A 19,410-nucleotide genomic window follows, 5' to 3' on the forward strand; every position below is an offset into this window, starting at 1 on the left:
ATTTAAAGTTCAGTTGAGGAAGCAAGCTTGTGTCTGATCACAAAATACTGACCCAAAACTATCACACACTACATTTAGAAGTAAAATTATTAGTACAGATGAGGGGTGTTATTAAGTAAATATACTTAATGCTAGATATCTGAACTAGATATTACAGGATGTATCATTAGGCATATACAGGAGGTCCTTGGGTTATAGCAGCCTCGACATATGATGTTTTTAGTTGACAGTGCTCACTTCCTTAAAAACTTTAAAAAATTGAGACATGAGTGTTTCAGTTTATGCCATTAGCATTGTACTTACAGACTACGTGGGTGAATTAGTTTGGTTGCACGCAGCAGAAGAATAAACAGTAATGTGACATGTTTGTGTTTTTAGGTTCTAGATTATGACTTTACAACTGTGTTAGGATACGTAAGTGACTTAGGCTAGGGTGTGTCTCGACTTAACACCAAAATTCAGGCTACGTCACTGTCATAGGAATGGAACTGTGTTGTAACTTGAGGACCCCCTGTACTGTGTGCTCAGCACTATGCTGAGTACTTTACATGTACTACGGTATTTTATTGTATTTTATTTATTTCTAACAATAACCTTGGAATAAAGGTAGATGAGGAAGCTTATCAAGTTTATGTAATATAGTAAAGGCCTGAACCTTAGATAATTTATAATGTAGTTGAGGAGACAATATACATTTAAAAAGTTACTATTAACTTTTGAAAATGCCCTAGCTATTACAAATCAAAATATAATTATATGCCATGCAGTTAATATGTGCTGTGAACTGAAGGAGTGTGTATTCTTTTAGAAGATTGAATGATTAAATAAAATACATTAATTGCTTAGCATGGTGCACAGTGCATGATGGGTATTATTGTTCCTACTGTTAATTATGAATAGGGTTTGGACCAGTGTAGAGGGAGAATGGGGAAAGGTGCCTTCTATGTAGAGCCTGGAAGAAATGGAGAACTGTGGACAGAGATATAGCCAGAATATAGTTTGTATACCAAAGTGGTAGGAGATATAGTTAGGGAGATTGTAGCTCTATCTTAGAAGACATTTGATGTCAAGTAGAGGTATAACTTAGTCCTCCACCCTCTAAATCAGGGTTCGGGAACCTATGGCTCGTGAGCCAGATGTGGCTTTTTTGATGGCTGCATCTGGCTTGCAGACAAATCTTTAATAAAAAAAAATAATAATATTAAAAATATAAAACATTCTCATGTATCCATCATCCATTCATTTCCTACCGCTCATGTTCATGGTTGCAGGTGGCTGGAGCCAATCACAGCTGTCCTCCGGGACAACACCAAATTTTTATTGGATAATGCGTAATGTACATGAGTCATAGTATGGTTCTCACGGAATTACATTTTAAAATATGTGGTGTTCATGGCTCTTTCAGCCAAAAAGGTTCCCGACCCCTGCTCTAAATGGTTAAATTCGTTTTGCAGCATCTTCATCCTCGGATTAAGTATCTTCTGCAGACAGATCTCTCATGAAAGGTGCTGTTAGGAAACAGTGTTCTTTCCTTTGGACAGTTGTTCATATTAAGAAATATTTCCTTTTATTGAACTAAATCTATCTCACTGTAGATTCGACTGAACATTAGGCAGAGTGTAGCCACTTTGAGTGAATTCACTATCACATATTTGAGGATTGTTCTTATGCTTCTCCTGGTTGTTGTTGTTGTTTTTTCATATCCTGGGCCAATATTACCAGTTCTCTCAACCAGATTTCATTGGGCTTGGCATTGATTTCCTATCATCCTGATCACTTTCTTCTAAGTAAATTTGTCAACTCTCCTAGAATTTAAATTTAATTCTTTTAGGTTATTAAACATTAAATGACGATTGGAGGAGGTTATTATTTTCATAGTTTTGTTTCATCTGTAACTTTTAGCATTGTTTAGTCATAAATTTTCTATTCAGAACTGTGACTATATTAATATTCTTCTCACAAAAATTAGGGGATATTTCAAAATTGTTGCGGACCTGCTGCAACTAGTATATTCAGGTCCTGATTGGGAACGGTACAGAATTAAGAAAATAGACTTAAAGAATTAAAGAATATAGGCCCTGGCCGGTTGGCTCAGTGGTAGAGCATCAGCCTGGCATGCAGGAGTCCCGGGTTCAATTCCCGGCCAGGACACACAGGAGAGGCGCCCATCTGCTTCTCCACCCCTCCCCCTCTCCTTCCTCTTTGTCTCTCTCTTCCCCTCCTGCAGCCAAGGCTCCATTGGAGCAGAGTTGGCCCTGGCGCTGAGAATGGCTCTATGGCCTCTGCCTCAGGCACTAGAATGGCTCTGGTTGCAGCGGAGCGACACCCCAGATGGGCAGAGCATGGCCCCCTGGTGGGCATGCTGGATGGATCCCGGTTGGGCGCGTGTGGAAGTCTGTCCGACTGCCACCCTGTTTCCAACTTCAGAAAAAATATACAAAAAAAAAAAGAATTAAAGAATATAAAGGATGGGTTGGGGAGGGCTTTGCAATTACCACTAGCAGAAATACCATCCTAGCAGAGAGAAAAACATGGCCGCCCCTAGAAACTGCATTCTCCTTTATTAAAGGGCAAAGTGAGCCATCAGCAACTCAATGACTTTTCTGATTACAGTTTCCAAGGCAACTCAAGAATTCCATGAAGTGCAAAAAACCCCACCAATTCTTAACATCCTAACTTTACACAAAGAAACCAGTCCTTCCAGAGAAGGATGAGCATCACAGCTAACATGGAGGTGTAGGGAAGGACTTAGCTTTTTGCAGGCAAGGTGGGGGGCTGGGCAGCAGCCAGTTCTCCACACCTCTGTCCCCCAGAAATAACTCTATAACCCTGTTGATTTTTTGGTCCTCAACAAAAAAAGGAATATGAAGCAACAAGCAAATGACAAGTCAAAGAAAGTTGTTTGATTATTCAAATGAGATGCAAAACCAACTTCTATTTCATTGGTGAAAATGCACTATCCAAAAGGCTGAAAGTACTGGAGTATCTGCATGTTCCCTGATCCCCTAATTTTTGTGAGCAGTATAGTTCTTTTTTATCAAATCTATCTGAGTAATTAACCCTAAAATTAAAATGACCTTTACTTATGTGTTACTTTCAAAAATAATTTTTTAATATGTAAAAAATATTTAAAATAATTTATTATTTAAATATCAATACATTAATTATGCCTTTCATATGTTAGCTTCTTATTCTGTACCATAGAGCAGGGGTCCCCAATCTTTTTACACAGAGGGCCAGTTCACTGTCCCTCAGACCGTTGGAGGGCTGGACTATAAAAAAAACTATGAACAAATTCCTATGCACACTGCACATACCTTATTTTAAAGTAAAAAAACAAAACGGGAACAAATACAATATTTAAAATAAAGAACCAGTAAATTTAAATCAACAAACTGACCAGTATTTTAATGGGAACTATTGTCTTCTCACTGACCACCAATGAAAGAGGTGCCCCTTCCGGAAGTGCAGTGGGGGCCAGATAAATGGCCTCAGGGGGCCGCATGTGGCCCACAGGCCGTAGTTTGGGGACCCCTGCCATAGAGTATGCTAAGCACTTTGTATATAATTATCTTATTTAAGACCCATAGAAGTCTTATGAGCAAAATATTAGGTCCTTTTAAAGTGTAGTAGCCCTGGCCAGTTGCTCAGCAGTAGAATGTTGGCCCAGCATGTGGAAGTCCCAGGTTTGATTCCCAAGCAGGGCAAACAGGAGAGCAGACCACCTGCTTTTCTATCCCTCCCCACTTTCTCTTCTCCTCCCACAGCCATGGCTCAAATGGTTCAAGCAAAGTTGGCCCCTGGCACGCAGGATGGCTCCGTGGCCTCACCTCAGGCACTAAAATAGCTTGGTTGCTGAGCAATGGAGCAGCAGCTCAGACAGGCAGAGCATTGCCTGGTGGGAGGCTTGCCAGGTGGATCCCTATTGGGGCACATGTAGAAGTCTATCTCTGCCTCCCTGCCTCTCACTTAATAATTATAAATTAAATAAATAAAGTGTACTAACAAAGGCTTAGAGAGAAGTAAAATAATTTGTCCATCACAAAGCTTTTAAAAGGTGCTCATAACCATTATACCATAATGCTAAGACTGTTTCCATTAATATTATTTATTCTGTCATCTTTAGTGATAATTGTGTCCAACATTGCCATTAAGTAAGTAATCTTTCATTTTTTATTATAAAAATTATTGTGTTTTAACATCAAGTGGGTTTCAGTTTTTCATTAAACTCTAATTATAAATAATAAAAGAAGGTGGTAGCTCTGTTATACTTGAATTTGAAAGAGCAATATTTCAAAAGAGTTAAAATAGCTGCAGTGCGACTTTTCAAAACCATGCAGTGTCAGAGGCACCCAAGCTCACCCCAGGTGTGGTGACTCACCAGGGGGCTTACAGAACTCAGTGCGCAGTCATACAACTGAGGTTTATTACAGAGAAGGAACACAAGGCAAAGTGAGCAATGTGAAAAGCTACGTGGGATCAAGTCTGGAAGAAAGGAGACTCAAGTTTCCAAAAGCGCTCTCCCAGTGAAGTCACTCAGGGCGTGCCTCATTCCTCCAGCAAGCGGTTGTGACAGAACGGCAGTGTTGTCTACCAGAGATGCTCATTAGAAACTAAGTGCCTAAGACCGGGTTTCTGAGGCTCATGTAGGCATGCTGTGCCTAGCTCAAACAGAAATTTCAGTCTCTCAGAAGGAAGCAGCTATTTAGCATATAGTTTAGGCACAATGAGTAACTCTTATCTTTTAGAGAAAGTTTTATATGACTGCAGGGAACTACCTATGAGCCACGCTCCCAAATGGCAGTCAGAGGCCAACCTTGCAGGCAGGCCTTCTTCAGGATGGTAGCCTGGGCCCTGCTTAGCTAGACATTATCCAGGATTCAGGACGCATTGGGGAAATTAGGCGTTCTCGTTCATTTGTTAGTATAGTGGACATGATTGAATTTGAAGTTTCCTTTCTTTAAAATAATCCCAACCTAAACAGTACAATGAAGCATATTTATTTTTTTGGTCATTAATACAGTATCCTATCTTTTTCAATCTTTTGTTCCAGTTGTTGCTTTCAGATAGTGAAGAAGTTGAGTTTCTGTGAATGGAATTCTTAGGTAACCAGTACCTCAATTTCTATTGAAAAGTTAGTAGGATGAATGACTGATGTTGCTGTTATAATAACTTATTATTATACTTCATTTGAGAGAAAATATTACAGTATTGTGTCATTTCAAAGTGCATATTTTTTTATTTGAGCTATCTAAATTTTTTTTTGAAATGATATATAATCTTAAATAACAAGTAACTGGGTGATAAAATATATATGATCTTCTAACTCAAACTGGAACCAGCATGGATGAAGCTTTCTGTTAAGCAAATAACTCTGAGAGCGGACAGTGTCATGCTTGTCTCTTGTTTTCTTGTATTTTGAGCCAGAACAGTGATAATTCTGTTAGACTGTAGATGTTGTCTCTGGTTTACCACCATGTGAACAGTGAATAGCACAAAGTCTGGCAAGTAGTAGGTGCTTAAGTATTTACTGAATGAATGAGTGAGAAGAGTGATCCCTGACCAGGTGGTGGTACAGTGGGTAGAGCATTAGTCTGGGATGAAAAGGAGTCAGGTTTGAAGCCCTGAGCTCGCTGGTCTGAGGTCTGAGCATGGGCTCATCTGGCTTGAGTGCGGGCTCACCAGCTTGAGCACAGGCTCACCAGCTTGAGCGTGGGATTGTAAACATGACCCCATGGTCACTGGCTTGAGCCCAAAGGTTGCTGGCTTGAAGCTCAAGGTCTCTGGCTTGTGCAAGGGTCCTCTGGCTTGGCTGGAGCCACCTGGTCAAGATACATTTGAAAAGCAATCAATGAACAAATAAGGTGCCACAACAAAGAATTGATGCTTTATTCCTTCCTATCTGTCTGTCTCTATCTGTCCCTCTTTCTGTCTCTCCCACTAAAAAAAAAGAAGAGTGACCGATGAGATGTCAGAGAAACTTAGTTCACAAAATGCCTGAATAATGTGGGAAAGGGGAAAGAAACATCTGTGCTATTCCATAGACATTTTCAGGGAGTCTTTAATAATTGTTTTAGTCTAGATGACTGAGTGTTGAGCTAGAAAGGAATAGGAAATTAGCTTATTATTTAAAAGGATTGGCTGTGTAAGTTTTTCAGTATTCTAATTTCTCATTTTATACCATTTAAAGAGAATTTTTAAAGTATTGAATAAACGTGGTCTACTATCTTTTCCTGTTTTGTTTGTTTTAGAGAGGCAATCCCTGAGTTGTGATTTTAGTATTTTTTAAAATATCAGTTAATTATTATTGTTTTCCTTAGAGAATTAATAGGTTGAGAAAAGAAACGATCATTGCTACGTTAGCTTGCTAGCACATCACCAAAAATGTTTTCTTATGTTCTTTCCAGCAACACCCAGGAGCCTTCTCAGCACTTGGCTTCCTCAGTAGGGTCAGCACAGAGCATGCCCGCGAGGCCAGAAAGCCCAGCCTCTGCCAGACCAGGGGTGGCTGGTCTCACAACTGCTGCTGCCTTCAAGCCTCTAGGACCCACCAGCATTATCAAGTCACCAAGCTGGCAACGGCCAAACCAAGCAGGTATGCAGAGAAATCTCTAGCTTTCTATTCTCAAGTAGAATTATGCGTTCTGGGATTTATGCTAGAATTCATTGGTGAAACCCATTCTCGACTATACAGTATAAGGTTTTAAAAGGACTGCAGAGAATAGCTACAGCTGTTTTCCTCTCTGGAGTGTTTCATAAACATTTTCTATGAGTGTTTGTTACAATTGCCACTTATTATTCATCATGATAGAACTGGGCATTTCCTTATTTCCCAGGTTACTCAGGAAGCACATGTTGAATTGTATAATATTTGGGCGTCTTACTAATGAACTATAATGTTGGAAGTCTATCTATTCTCAAAAATATAACATTTTATTTATGTTGTTACAGAGACAGAGGGACAGAGAGGGACAGACAGGCAGGAAGGGAGAGAGATGAAAAGCATCAATTCTTCGTTGCTGCACTGTAGTAGTTCATTGATTGTTTTCTCATATGTGCCTTGACCTGGGGCCTCCGGCAGAGTGAGTGACCTCTTGCTCAAGCCAGTGTGACCTTAGTCTCAAGCCAGCAACCTTGGGCTCCAGCCAGTGACCATGGGGTCAGGTCTGTGATCCCACGTTAAGCCAGCAAACCCACGCTCAAGCTGGATGAGCCCGCGCTCAAGCCAGCGACCTCAGGGTTTTGAACCTGGGTCCTCTCTGTCCCAGTCTGACGCTTCACTGCACCACTGCCTGGTCAGGCAACATTTTAGTTTTCATGATATATGCAAAATAACAACAGAAGCCTTTATTGCCATCAGCCAATTATTGAAGAAAGGATCTTTGACTTCCTGTCCTCTGGAGATGTACGAGGCAGAGGCAGAAGGAGGACAGTACTGGAAAGAGAGCATTTGAATGTGTTAGGGTACAGCAGTTTAGGGTTAGTATGCAAACCTCAATTTTCATTCACTTCTGTAGATAAGTAGCTTTTAGTAAAGTCTTTTAACCTTTTTGATCCTCAGTTTCTGATCTGCAGAATGTAGGAAGACTAAATAATCTCCTGTTTCTCCCAACATGAACAAAGCTTGTGACTGACTACAAGACTAACATAACTGTTTCAACAGGAAGATGGGACTAGGCTTAAACGTTGCCAGTCTCACACTCAGCCCGCCTCTCTTCCCATTCTTTACACTGCCTCAGCATGGCCTCTCACCCCTAGCCACTGATATTTATTCAGTCCTCTCTCCTGAACTTCCTGTCCTCAAACCCTGTTGATTTACTTGCTGTTTCCAGGTGGCATCTCAAATGCAGCATGTCTGAAAATATCGGTACCTCATTACCTCTCTCTGGGGATGGTGCATCTACCCAGCACCAAAGCGGAAATGTGAGCTTGAGCCCTGTCACCCCGCCCCTGTTCTCACAGTAATTAATACCCTGTGAATAATTCTACTTCCTTTCTTTTAACTTTTTTAAAATAGAATTTATTGGGGTGACACTGGTCAACGAACTTACACAGGTTTCAGGTATATGATTCTACGGCACATCATCTGTACCCTGTGTTGGTGTTCACCTTCCCCCAGTCGGGTCTCCTCTGTCACCATTTACCCCCATGCCCTCCTCTGCCTCTCTCTCCTCCCCCAGCAATCACCACACCCTGTCCATGTCCATGAGGTTTTTTCTCTTATTTATTTATTTATTTATTTATTTATTTATTTGCTCAATCCAGACACACCTCTCATCCAGACAACACCTCTCAGCACCAGCACCGCTTCTTAGTATTTCTCAAATTTCTTTTCTCCATTACTTTGGTTCAGGCCCTTGTAATTGCAGACAACTTGTAGCTGACAGTCCGTCCTCTGTACTGCAGCAGTGATCTAAGACTCTGGTTTGCCCAGGTGACTGTTCTCTGGCTCAACTACCTTCTCCAGCTCATCTCTTGCTGCTACCATTTGTATATAATTTTAAGCTGTTTTAAAGAAAAGACGATTTTATTACTTTTGATAACTTAAAATATTTATACTAAGATCATTAGCCTCTGAAATTTCTGGACAATTAACTTACCACGACCTATTCTTGGGGGAAAATGCAGACAGCTCAGCTTATACTTTTTTTTTTTTTATTTCCACTTACTTAAAGCTTATCTATGACAATGGAGATTTGGTGTAAATATTTTGTATGTGCATTAAAATACAGAAAACTCAAAGATTTCTTTGGTATGATACTTGGAAGGGAACAAGAGACTGTTTCCTGAAAGAGCAAGGAAAAGTCTAAATTTTTGATATAGAAACTAAAGGAACTGAAGGAGGGCATAAAAATATATGTACTGCTTTTGGAAATTCAGAAACTATGGTCAAAATAGCACTGCACTCCTATTCAAGTGAAAAGGAAAGATTTCACTTGCTGTGGAACTCCTGGAGAATACACTATCACAAAATTACCACAAGGGGGCAACAGACTCCTTTCTTCACTGAATAATCAAGGCAGGCAAATAACACAATTACAATCATGATTCACATGGTCAGTATTTAATATATACTTTTTACAGAACATGTAAGTGAATTTAATTTGAGCAAAACTATAACAGCATAAAACATTATACTTTACATAGCATTATAAAGCATTAATGTTAAAAAAAAAAGTTTTGCCATTGTGAAGTCATTGTTGAATTACATCATGATGCTTAGCTCAGATCAGAATGTATTTGCAGAACACCTGCTGTTTGTCTTGCTCTAGGTGCTACAAACTGACATTTAATGAGTTATTGTATGTAAAATTTACTATTTTACACTATTTTGTAAAAATTTTGAAATAGATAAAAAATTCCCAGCTCCTCAAATTCTTTTATTCTACTCTTCCTAACAGTATACCACATTCTGAAACAAAACAAAAACACATCAGGATCTGTTCTTAGTCTTATAAACAGTTTCAAGAGCTACCTAATGCAAACGGAAAGTTCTTTTGATTTAGAAGGTGATAGGTGCCTCATTATGGGTTCCTATGTTCTCCATAATTCACCAGTGGAAGCTGCAGTGCCAGGCAGGGGGCGCAGGACCCGGACAGGTGAGCTGCTGGCCAGAGCCGACTGCGGTGTTGGGGCAGCTGGTGTTACTCTTCTGACAGAGACCTCCAGGTGTCTTCCTCTTGATAATTCACAGCTGTGTATTAGTGTAGGTGAAAAAAGGAAAAAGAAATTTTTCCCCCTTCTCCCCCATCACCAAAGAGTGACTGTTACCAGTGATGTTTTTTTAAAATAATTCCTACAGTTGAGCGGGAAGGGTGGGATTAAAATTACTAAAATTGCCTGACCTGTGGTGGCGCAGTGGATAAAGTGTCGACCTGGAAATGCTGAGGTCGCCGGTTCGAAACCCTGGGCTTACCTGGTCAAGGCACATATGGGAGTTGATGCTTCCAGCTCCTCCCCCCTTCTCTCTGTCTGTCTCTCCTCTCTCTCTCTCTCTCTCTCTCTCTCTCTCCCTCTCCTCTCTAAAAATGAATAAATTTAAAAAAATAAATAAAAAATAAATTTAAAAAAATTACTAAAATTGCAGTCTGTGGCCCATTTAGTTGATCCTGAAATCAGTTTAATGGACCATAGACAGTATTTTCATTTTAAAATGAAATAGAATAGAAAACGTAAGAATATTTCAATATAGTAAGGATAGGTATCATGTTATGAAAATTGTTTTAGTTCATATATGTGTATATAAGTAAGTGTGTATGCATATACACATACAAACATTTTCGGTCAGCAGGTAAAGTATATTTTATACTGTATTTTATAGTTAAAAGGTTTGAAAGTCTTTTATTTAAATACATATAGTATTTTAGTTATACTTTTGTCTGTTGGGTAATAACTAGCGTTGTTGTAAAATAATAGTTTAAAAAATAAGACTGCATTCAGAGGGCTAATTGAAATTGTAAGACCTACAAGTATATTCTGAGCCTGTTACGGGTTTCTGTTACCTCCACTGAAGTTCTGTCTTAAGAGCTTCAGTCGTTTCACTTGTGGTGTTAGAGAGCCTGTGTTACCCAGAAGGCTTTCAAGAACGTGGTAGTGCTGTACCTGTTGATAACTAGGCGCTAGGTGTATGGAACAACATTCTAGTTTAGATTGGATCATCATCCTCTTCTCAGCCTGTCGCTTAGCATATACCACCACACAAGCTTGCCAGTGACTGACAAAAAGCTAAATATTTTAGAATACAAAATGTTCAGAAGTCCATAGTCTACATGAAAGCATTAAGATACAAATGAAGTAAGAATCCCAGTTTCAATTTTATGTAAACTAGCAAAACTACTTCCTATTCAACTGTATCTTTGATTAGATTTCCACAATTCAGATGTAATAGTCCCTTTAGAAACTTTGACTTCATCTAGAAAAATATGTGAGATTTTTCTTGTCATTTGTAAAAGTAGGGGATTTGTATTTTTTTAAACTTTTATTTTAATTCACTATATTTGTATGTCTGACAAATTTTCTAATGTTTGAAATCTATTATATATAATTAATAAGCGGTTAGGTAGATATTTTCAAAACCTTTGTAAATGTAGTTGTGTAAGTTTAAAAATATGTGTCTCTGTTTATGTAGGTGACCTAATTTACTATGTAATATTTTTCCTAAATTCTGTTTAGGTTATGGCTATCAGATTAGATCATTTGATGCAAGTATATGTATAAAATATTACTATCTTACCAAATATGGTAAGATGTTTTTCACAAATTCAGCATTAGAATCGTAAGGAGCCATTATATGTTGAAGTATATCAGTTTTTTAACTTTTGTTTAATTGTATACAAATGAGGATGCAGATTCATTAGAACATTAGAAATGCTTTACCAGCTCAGGCCTGTTGTTCCCTAAACCCGGTTTGCTAGCTGCTGGTGGTCCTGAAGAACAGGAATGCCTGTCTGATGGAGCTGAATTTCAGAGGCCAGAGATGTTCTCCACATGGAGAATTTTGAGCCTTCAATTTGTTTATCTGTTAAAATAAGGGTCGAAAAAGTCACTTAGAGCATTCTTCTGTAGCTGTAATGATGTAATGAAGCACTTGATACATAGAGGATACTCAAAGAAGATGCAGTTTTCATCCCTTCATTTATTTTTTAGGGATAGCATTAATAACTTATGCTGTTACCATCTAACAGAACAATTCTCACATGAGTTTCCTGCTTGAAAATGTTACAGGCTCTCTGCTGCCCACACATTAAATGTTTGACTTCTTAACAGGGCACACGGTCCCTTTAAAACCCTGTGCCAACCTTCTTCAGCCTCATTTTGCAATATTGTTCCTCATGTTCTCTATAGTCTAGTTACAATAAGTGCATCATCAGCTCATACCGCCTTGAGCGCACATCTCTGTGCTTAGTACGAACAGCTCCTTTTATTTAAAATGCTTTTACACCCTTCTACCACTGAACAATTTCTATTTGCTCTTTAAGACCAGATCTCATCTTCTTTGTGAACCTTTCTTGAGTCCTATAAGTAGTTGCCTATCCTTTCTCTATGTTCCTAAAAAATTTCGATGATGGCCTTATTACTGCATTCATCATGATCATTTTGTTTCCATATGTGTCTTACTGCTGTTTTAGACCCCCTTAAGGACAGGTACGCAGTCTTACTAGTCTTTGTTTCATAGCGCCGAAACAACACCCGGCTCAGTTTATAGACCCTGAGTAAATGTCAGTGAGGGGATACCTGAGCAGGTGGACAGGTCAGTTTGTCTTAGTCTGGACATCTTCATGTTATTTGAGGGATTCACAAGTCGTTGTTCTTTCCTCATACCAGACCTGAAATTGCCACAAGGTGTTAAACAAAAGTGACCATTAAGGGGCCTGGCGCGCCTGTGCCCTACCACCTGCCCCTCGCTGCGAGGGGAAAAAAAAAGTGACCATTAAAAATTCCACACTTTGCCAGAGAAGGGAACTTTGTTCACCGGGAAGCATTAAACTCCTAGAAGACTTAAAGGTTGTGAACATAAGCACTACTATAACTAGAACTGTATTAATTTTCAGCAATTAAAAAAAGTAATATAGCCTGACTGGGCGGTGGTGCAGTGTGGATAGAGCGACGGACTGGGGTGCAGAGGACCCAGGTTCGAGACCCCAAGGTCGCCAGCTTGAGTGCGGGCTCATCTGGTTTGAGCAAAAGCTCACCAGGTTGAGCCCAAGGTCGCTGGCTCCAGCAAGGGGATACTCAGTCTGCTGAAGGCCCGCGGTCAAGGCACGTATGAGAAAGCAATCAATGAACAATTAAGGTGTTGCAATGCGCAACGAAAAACTAATGAGTGATGCTTCTCATCTCTCCGTTCCTATCTGTCTGTCCCTCTCTCTGTCTTTGTAAAAAAAAAGAAAAAAGTAATATAGACCTTCCTGTCCAGGTGGTGGCGCAGTGGATAGAGCGTCAGACTGGGACTCTGGGACTCAGAGGACCCAGGTTTCGAAACCCCAAGGTCACTGGCTTGAGTGCGGGCTCACCAGGTTGAGCGTGAGGCTGGCTTGAGCTTGGGATCATAGACATGACCCCATGGTCACTGGCTTGAGCCCAAAGGTCACTGGCTTGAGCCCAAGGTCTCAGGCTTGAGCAAGGGGTCACTTGCTCTGCTGTAGCACACCTCCCACCCCCGTCAAGGCACATATAAGAAAGAAATCAATGAACAACTAAGATGTCCCAATGAAGAATTGATGCTTCTCATCTCTCTTCCTTTCTGTCTATCTGTCCTGATCTGTCCCTCTCTCTGTCTCTCTGTCTCTGTCAAAAAAAAAAAAAAAGTAATAGACCTGAAGTCCTATGGTAGTGTTTTCCCCCCTCAAAAATGTGGGAATTTATGACAGAAGGAACCAAGCAGTAGAGAGCAGACGAAATATTAGGGATTTTCACCCATTTTGTCACTGCGGAAAATTAACTTGGGTGCAAAGCACCAGTAAATAACAGAAATCCACCCAAAGGGTGTAGGTGATTCAATCAGTTACAAAGCCCAGGTAGAAGATGTGGAGGTCTGGATCAGTCCAAATGACCAGTAAAATTCCAGTGATACTATCTTGATGCAGAATATGTATTTGTTTATTTTATGCAGGAATAAAGTGTTAATGTTTGTGCGTGAAGTAAAATTACGGATAGTCAATACCCTTTGAATATTTTTAAGAAGAGGCCAAATTGGAGAGGGAATGACATGTGCAGAAGCTCCCAGAGCTCTTGGCTCGTGAGAAAGGGCTGGTTCGGTCTGTTCTGTACTGTACAGTGGCCGGAAGGAATAGGGGACCGGCCACTATGGGCCTGGACAGAGAGGGCTTTGAGAGTAAGCAGTGTGAACTGGTATGGAAAGGAAATTACTAAAAGACTTGTGAACTGGAAAGTACGGCAATTAGATTTGCATTGTTAAAAGGTCATTATAGTATTAATGTGTTTAAAAGATCATTATGATCTTAATGTAAAAGATTAAGATTGGAGTCATGGAGACTCTCGAAGAGGTTGAGGTAATCCAATATGGACAGGATGATGAGTATTGCCCTAGACCAGGGTTCGGGAACCTATGGCTCGTGAGCCAGATGTGGCTCTTTTGATGGCTGCATCTGGCTCGCAGACAAATCTTTAATAAAAAAAATAATAACGGCCCTGGCCGGTTGGCTCAGTAGTAGAGCGTCGGCCTAGCGTGCGGAGGACCCGGGTTCGATTCCCGGCCAGGGCACACAGGAGAAGCGCCCATTTGCTTCTCCACCCCTCCGCCGCGCCTTCCTCTCTGTCTCTCTCTTCCCCTCCCACAGCCAAGGCTCCATTGGAGCAAAAATGGCCCGGGCACTGGGGATGGCTCTGTGGCCTCTGCCTCAGGCGCTAGAGTGGCTCTGGTCGCAACATGGCGACACCCAGGATGGGCAGAGCATCGCCCCCTGCTGGGCAGAGCATCGCCCCTGGTGGGCGTGCTGGGTGGATCCCGGTCGGGTGCATGCGGGAGTCTGTCTGACTGTCTCTCCCTGTTTCCAGCTTCAGAAAAATGAAAAAATAATAATAATAATAACATTAAAAATATAAAACATTGTCCTGTATTACAATCCATTTCCTACCGCTCATGTTCATGGTTGCAGGTGGCGGGAGCCAATCACAGCTGTCCTCAGGGACAACATCAAATTTTTATTGGATAATGTGTAATGTACATGGGTCGTTGTGTGGCTCTCACGGAATTACATTTTAAAATATGTGGCGTTCAACAATGAAACATTTGAGAACGAACTCAAAAGAATAATCCCCTTCACAATTGCAACAAAAAAAATAAAATACTTAGGAATAAACATAACAAAGAATGTAAAGGACTTATATAATGAAAACTATAAACCATTGTTAAGGGAAATTGAAAAAGATATTATGAGATGGAAGAATATACCTTGTTCTTGGTTAGGAAGAATAAATATAATCAAGATGGCCATATTACCCAAAGCAATATACAAATTTAATGCAATTCCCATCAAAATTCCAATGACATTTTTTAAAGAAATGGAGCAAAAAATCATCAGATTTATATGGAACTATAAAAAACCCTGAATAGCCAAATCAATCCTAAAGAAAAAGAATGAAGCTGGGGGCATTACAATACCTGACTTCAAACTATATTATAGGGCCACGACAATCAAAACAGCATGGTATTGGCAGAAAAATGGACACTCAGACCAATGGAACAGAATAGAAAACCCAGAAATAAAACCACATATATATAGTCAAATAATTTTTGATAAAGGGGCCAACAACACACAATGGAGTAAAGAAAGCCTCTTCAATAAATGGTGCTGGGAAAACTGGAAAGCCACATGCAAAAGAATGAAACTAGACTACAGTCTGTCCCCCTGTACTAAAATTAACTCAAAATGGATCAAAGATCTAAACATAAGACCTGAAACAATTAAGTACATAGAAGAAGACATAGGTACTCAACTCATGGACCTGGGTTTTAAAGAGCATTTTGTGAATTTGACTCCAAAGGCAAGAGAAGTGAAAGCAAAAATTAATGAATGGGACTACATCAGACTAAGAAGTTTTTGCTCAGCAAGAGAAACTGATAACAAAATAAACAGAAAGCCAACTAAATGGGAAATGATATTTTCAAACAACAGCTCAGATAAGGGCCTAATATCCAAAATATACAAAGAACTCATAAAACTCAACAACAAACAAACAAACAATCCAATAAAAAAATGGGAAGAGGACATGAACAGACACTTCTCCCAGGAGGAAGTACAAATGGCCAACAGATATATGAAAAGATGCTCATCTTCTTTAGTTATTAGAGAAATGCAAATCAAAACTGCAATGAGATACCACCTCACCCCTGTTAGATTAGCTATTATTAACAAGACAGGTAATAGCAAATGTTGGAGAGGCTGTGGAGAAAAAGGAACCCTCATCCACTGTTGGTGGGAATGTAAAGTAGTACAACCATTATGGAAGAAAGTATGGTGGTTCCTCAAAAAACTGAAAATAGAATTACCTTATGACGCAGCAATCCCTCTACTGGGTATATACCCCAAAAACTCAGAAACATTGATACATAAAGACACATGCAGCCCCATGTTCATTGCAGCATTGTTCACAGTGGCCAGGACATGGAAACAACCAAAAAGCCCGTCAGTAGATGACTGGATAAAGAAGATGTGGCACATATACACTATGGAATACTACTCAGCCATAAGAAATGATGACATCGGATCATTTACAGCAAAATGGTGGGATCTTGACAACATTATACAAAGTGAAATAAGTAAATCAGAAAAAACCAGGAACTGCATTATTCCATACGTAGGTGGGACATAAAAGTGAAACTAAGAGAGATTGATAAGAGTGTGGTGGTTAGGGGGGGGGGGAGAGGGAGAGGGAGAGGGAAAGGGGGAGGGGGAGGGCACAAAGAAAACTAGATAGAAGGTGACAGAGGACAATCTGACTTTGGGTGATGGGTATGCAACATAAGTGAACGACAAGATAACCTGGACTTGTTATCTTTGAATATATGTATCCTGATTTATTGATGTTGCCCCATTAAAAATAAAATTATTAAAAAAAAAAAATGTGGCGTTCATGGCTCTCAGCCAAACAGGTTCCCGACCCCTGCCCTAGACAGTGACCACGGCAGTGGAGAGAATGCAAAGTATTTCCACTTGAACCTGATTGGAATACAGATTCTAACCATTGCTCTTCCAGGGAGCCTAAGTATTATTTACCCTATGTTAAGACGTTGGCAGGGAATGTATTCCATTTACAGACGTTTACAGACACTACTTCGTTTTGAGTAAATCCCATTATGGCAGAGAGAACTGGTTGAATGTATCTTTAGTTTCTTTTTTGTAATGTGTGAAGTTACAAAATATTAATCTGGGTGGATTGCATCTTGCCCTTAAGAAATAAGTTACAGTTTAGTTTTATAAAATAACTAGGCTGTTTTTGTAGTATTTTCTCAGGAGAGTGCATTTATTTCCCCAAAATTTGGGTTTTCTAAATCATGATTTTTAATTCTTTATACCTGCAAATACGAGACTGGTAACTTTAGTGTGATCGTCATTGCACTGGTTGCTTTACATGAAGCACTTGTACTATATGTTGTCATGGAAATAAACATTATGAGATAAAAAAGGGGATTCTTCCAAGACAAAAGAAGAAAAATTCTATATAACTCTGTTGGTCAAAAATTAAGTAAGTACTCATGTTGTTACTGTTATGTACTGCAGAAAGCTTTAAGTCCATAGATAGGCTTTTAAGTTATTTTTCATTAATTACAGATTTTTTCTTTTCTGCTTTCAAAATATGTTGATTTTGAGAGCATTTCTTATGATAAATGTATTATCATTATAAGTGTTTAGTAAATAACTTATGATGTCTTAGAAAATCATTGAGCTATGCAATATTGGTAATACTGTAATCACAGTTTTCTTTTTTTATTTTTTAATTAATGTGTTTACATAGATTCTAGGGTCACCCTGAATGCCTCCCCCCTCCCCCCTATTCCCCTCAACATCTCCCTTGCCCCCCTCCCTACAATGCCCTCCCCCCTTCCCTTCAGGTTTATCCCATCCTATCATCCCCTTTCCCTCTGTCCTCTTTTCCTCTGGTCCCTTTGATCCCTCCTCTGTCTCCATTCCATTCCTCAGTTTTCTTCAGAGAAGTGTGACTTTATTTCATAGAGCCACTGAAAATAAGAAAGCTTTCTTATGTTTCCTTTCACAGTAGCTAGTGTTATCTAGCTGTGCTGAAAACCTTTTTTTATTTTTTGCTGTTTTCATTAGCTGTGCTTATAGCGTATTTAAATAAAGCTGCCTTCATGTTTTCTGTAATCCTGTGTACACACAACTCCCTGTTTATTCTTATGTCCTATGACGTTGTCAAGAAATTCATAGATTTCTTCTTTTTTTAAAACATTTTATTTCTTTTTACTTTGGTTGTTAAATGCACCCATGGAGGCAAACATTCCACCGAGGAAAGTAAGGACATTTAGTTGATATTATGGTGACATACTCAGTACACTGGTAGCATTTTATAATTTCATAGTAATCTTTTATTTATTTATATTTTTATTGATTTAACAAGAGAGGAAAGGAGAGAGAGAGATAGGAACATCACTCTGTTCCTGTATGTGCCCTGACCAGGGGTCAAACCGGCAACCTCTGTGCTTAAGGATGATGCTTAACCAACCGAGCTATCGGCCAGGACAGTAATAGACATTCGTAACCTCTCATACTCCATATTAAATAAATATTGATGTCCTTGTATTCTACTTAGGCATTATGTCTCATAAATATATATATATATATATATATATATATATATATATATAAACTTTTTATTAGTGAATTGCTTTTTTCTTCAGGAAATGGTTTCATTATATGTTGTAAAAGCAAGAGCTCATAATTGACCATGAGACTTGTAAAAATTGATGATTCGTTTTTAAAATATAAATTATGTTTTGAAGAAGCGCAGTACAAGTAATCTGCAAACAGGAGTTGGGATAATCTACAAATTTTTTAGAGACACAGTGAATTCCTTTTGGTAAAATAAAAAATAGCTAAAGACACAGCATTACTTTTCAAAATGAATAGTTAATTTTAGCTTTTTTTTTCCCCTGTTGCATCCTGCCTTGGAGAGTACAGAGCATTTTTATTTGGGCATTTGGAACTCAGGAATATGATGGGTAGTCTTGAAGGGAGCAACCAACCTCATTTATCAGTAAAATGGTAGATAGCAATAATTGTTTTTATAATTCTTTCACTATATAAAAAGTATCATTTTATTCAGTGTCCAATAAGATACTATCATGAAAATTTTTAATGGACATCATTTTACCAAGGAGCTAACAGAGTCTAAGAGAAGTTGAAGGAATTGTCCAAGTGATGTTGAAGTTATTTTGACTATGTAGTGCATTTTTCTGTATCGCAAGATAACATCAATCAATATATATATTTAAGAAGGATCAAATCTCTTAGGGATTGTGTAGAAAGGATTTTGGCCTTGCATAGGAAGGATAAACTAGTGACTATCAACTATTAAGGTGTTTCCAGTAACATATTCTTTGCATCTAAACTCCATTTTTAAAATTTAGCTGTGATTCTAGTTAACATGACCCTTTATCGTACCTTGCCTCTGGTGCGTGCTACGTTTTAGCAATAAAGAAAAGCTTATTTATTCATTATGGACAGAGCTTTGGAGAGATCCAATATATCCTTTTTTTTCCCCCAAGGAAGACTCAGATATATTTGTGAGATCTGATTAGATCAAAAACTGAATGATGTGCATTTCAGTTATAAGTGGATATAAATCCTATCTTTTATTTGAAGTCTAAAGGAGATAGGGGTGAGAAAGGAAATGACTGTTTCTCCAACCATCCCAAATTTCATTGTAGGC

General features: G+C 39.1%; 1 protein-coding gene across 11 annotated transcripts in view; it reads left to right on the top strand.

The window, feature by feature from the left end:
• The window catches only part of PDLIM5 (PDZ and LIM domain 5), a 307,613-nt gene that overhangs the window by 252,571 nt on the left and 35,632 nt on the right, over positions 1 to 19,410 (top strand). For all 11 annotated transcript variants that reach the window (XM_066385696.1, XM_066385693.1, XM_066385697.1 and 8 more), the window contains one exon: positions 6,408 to 6,595. In XM_066385696.1, the coding sequence (XP_066241793.1) occupies positions 6,408 to 6,595 (188 nt within the window). The remainder of the gene's footprint in view (positions 1 to 6,407; positions 6,596 to 19,410) is intronic.

This window comes from Saccopteryx leptura, chromosome 5 (genome assembly GCF_036850995.1).
Source record: "Saccopteryx leptura isolate mSacLep1 chromosome 5, mSacLep1_pri_phased_curated, whole genome shotgun sequence".
In the NCBI taxonomy this organism is placed as follows: domain Eukaryota; kingdom Metazoa; phylum Chordata; class Mammalia; order Chiroptera; family Emballonuridae; genus Saccopteryx; species Saccopteryx leptura.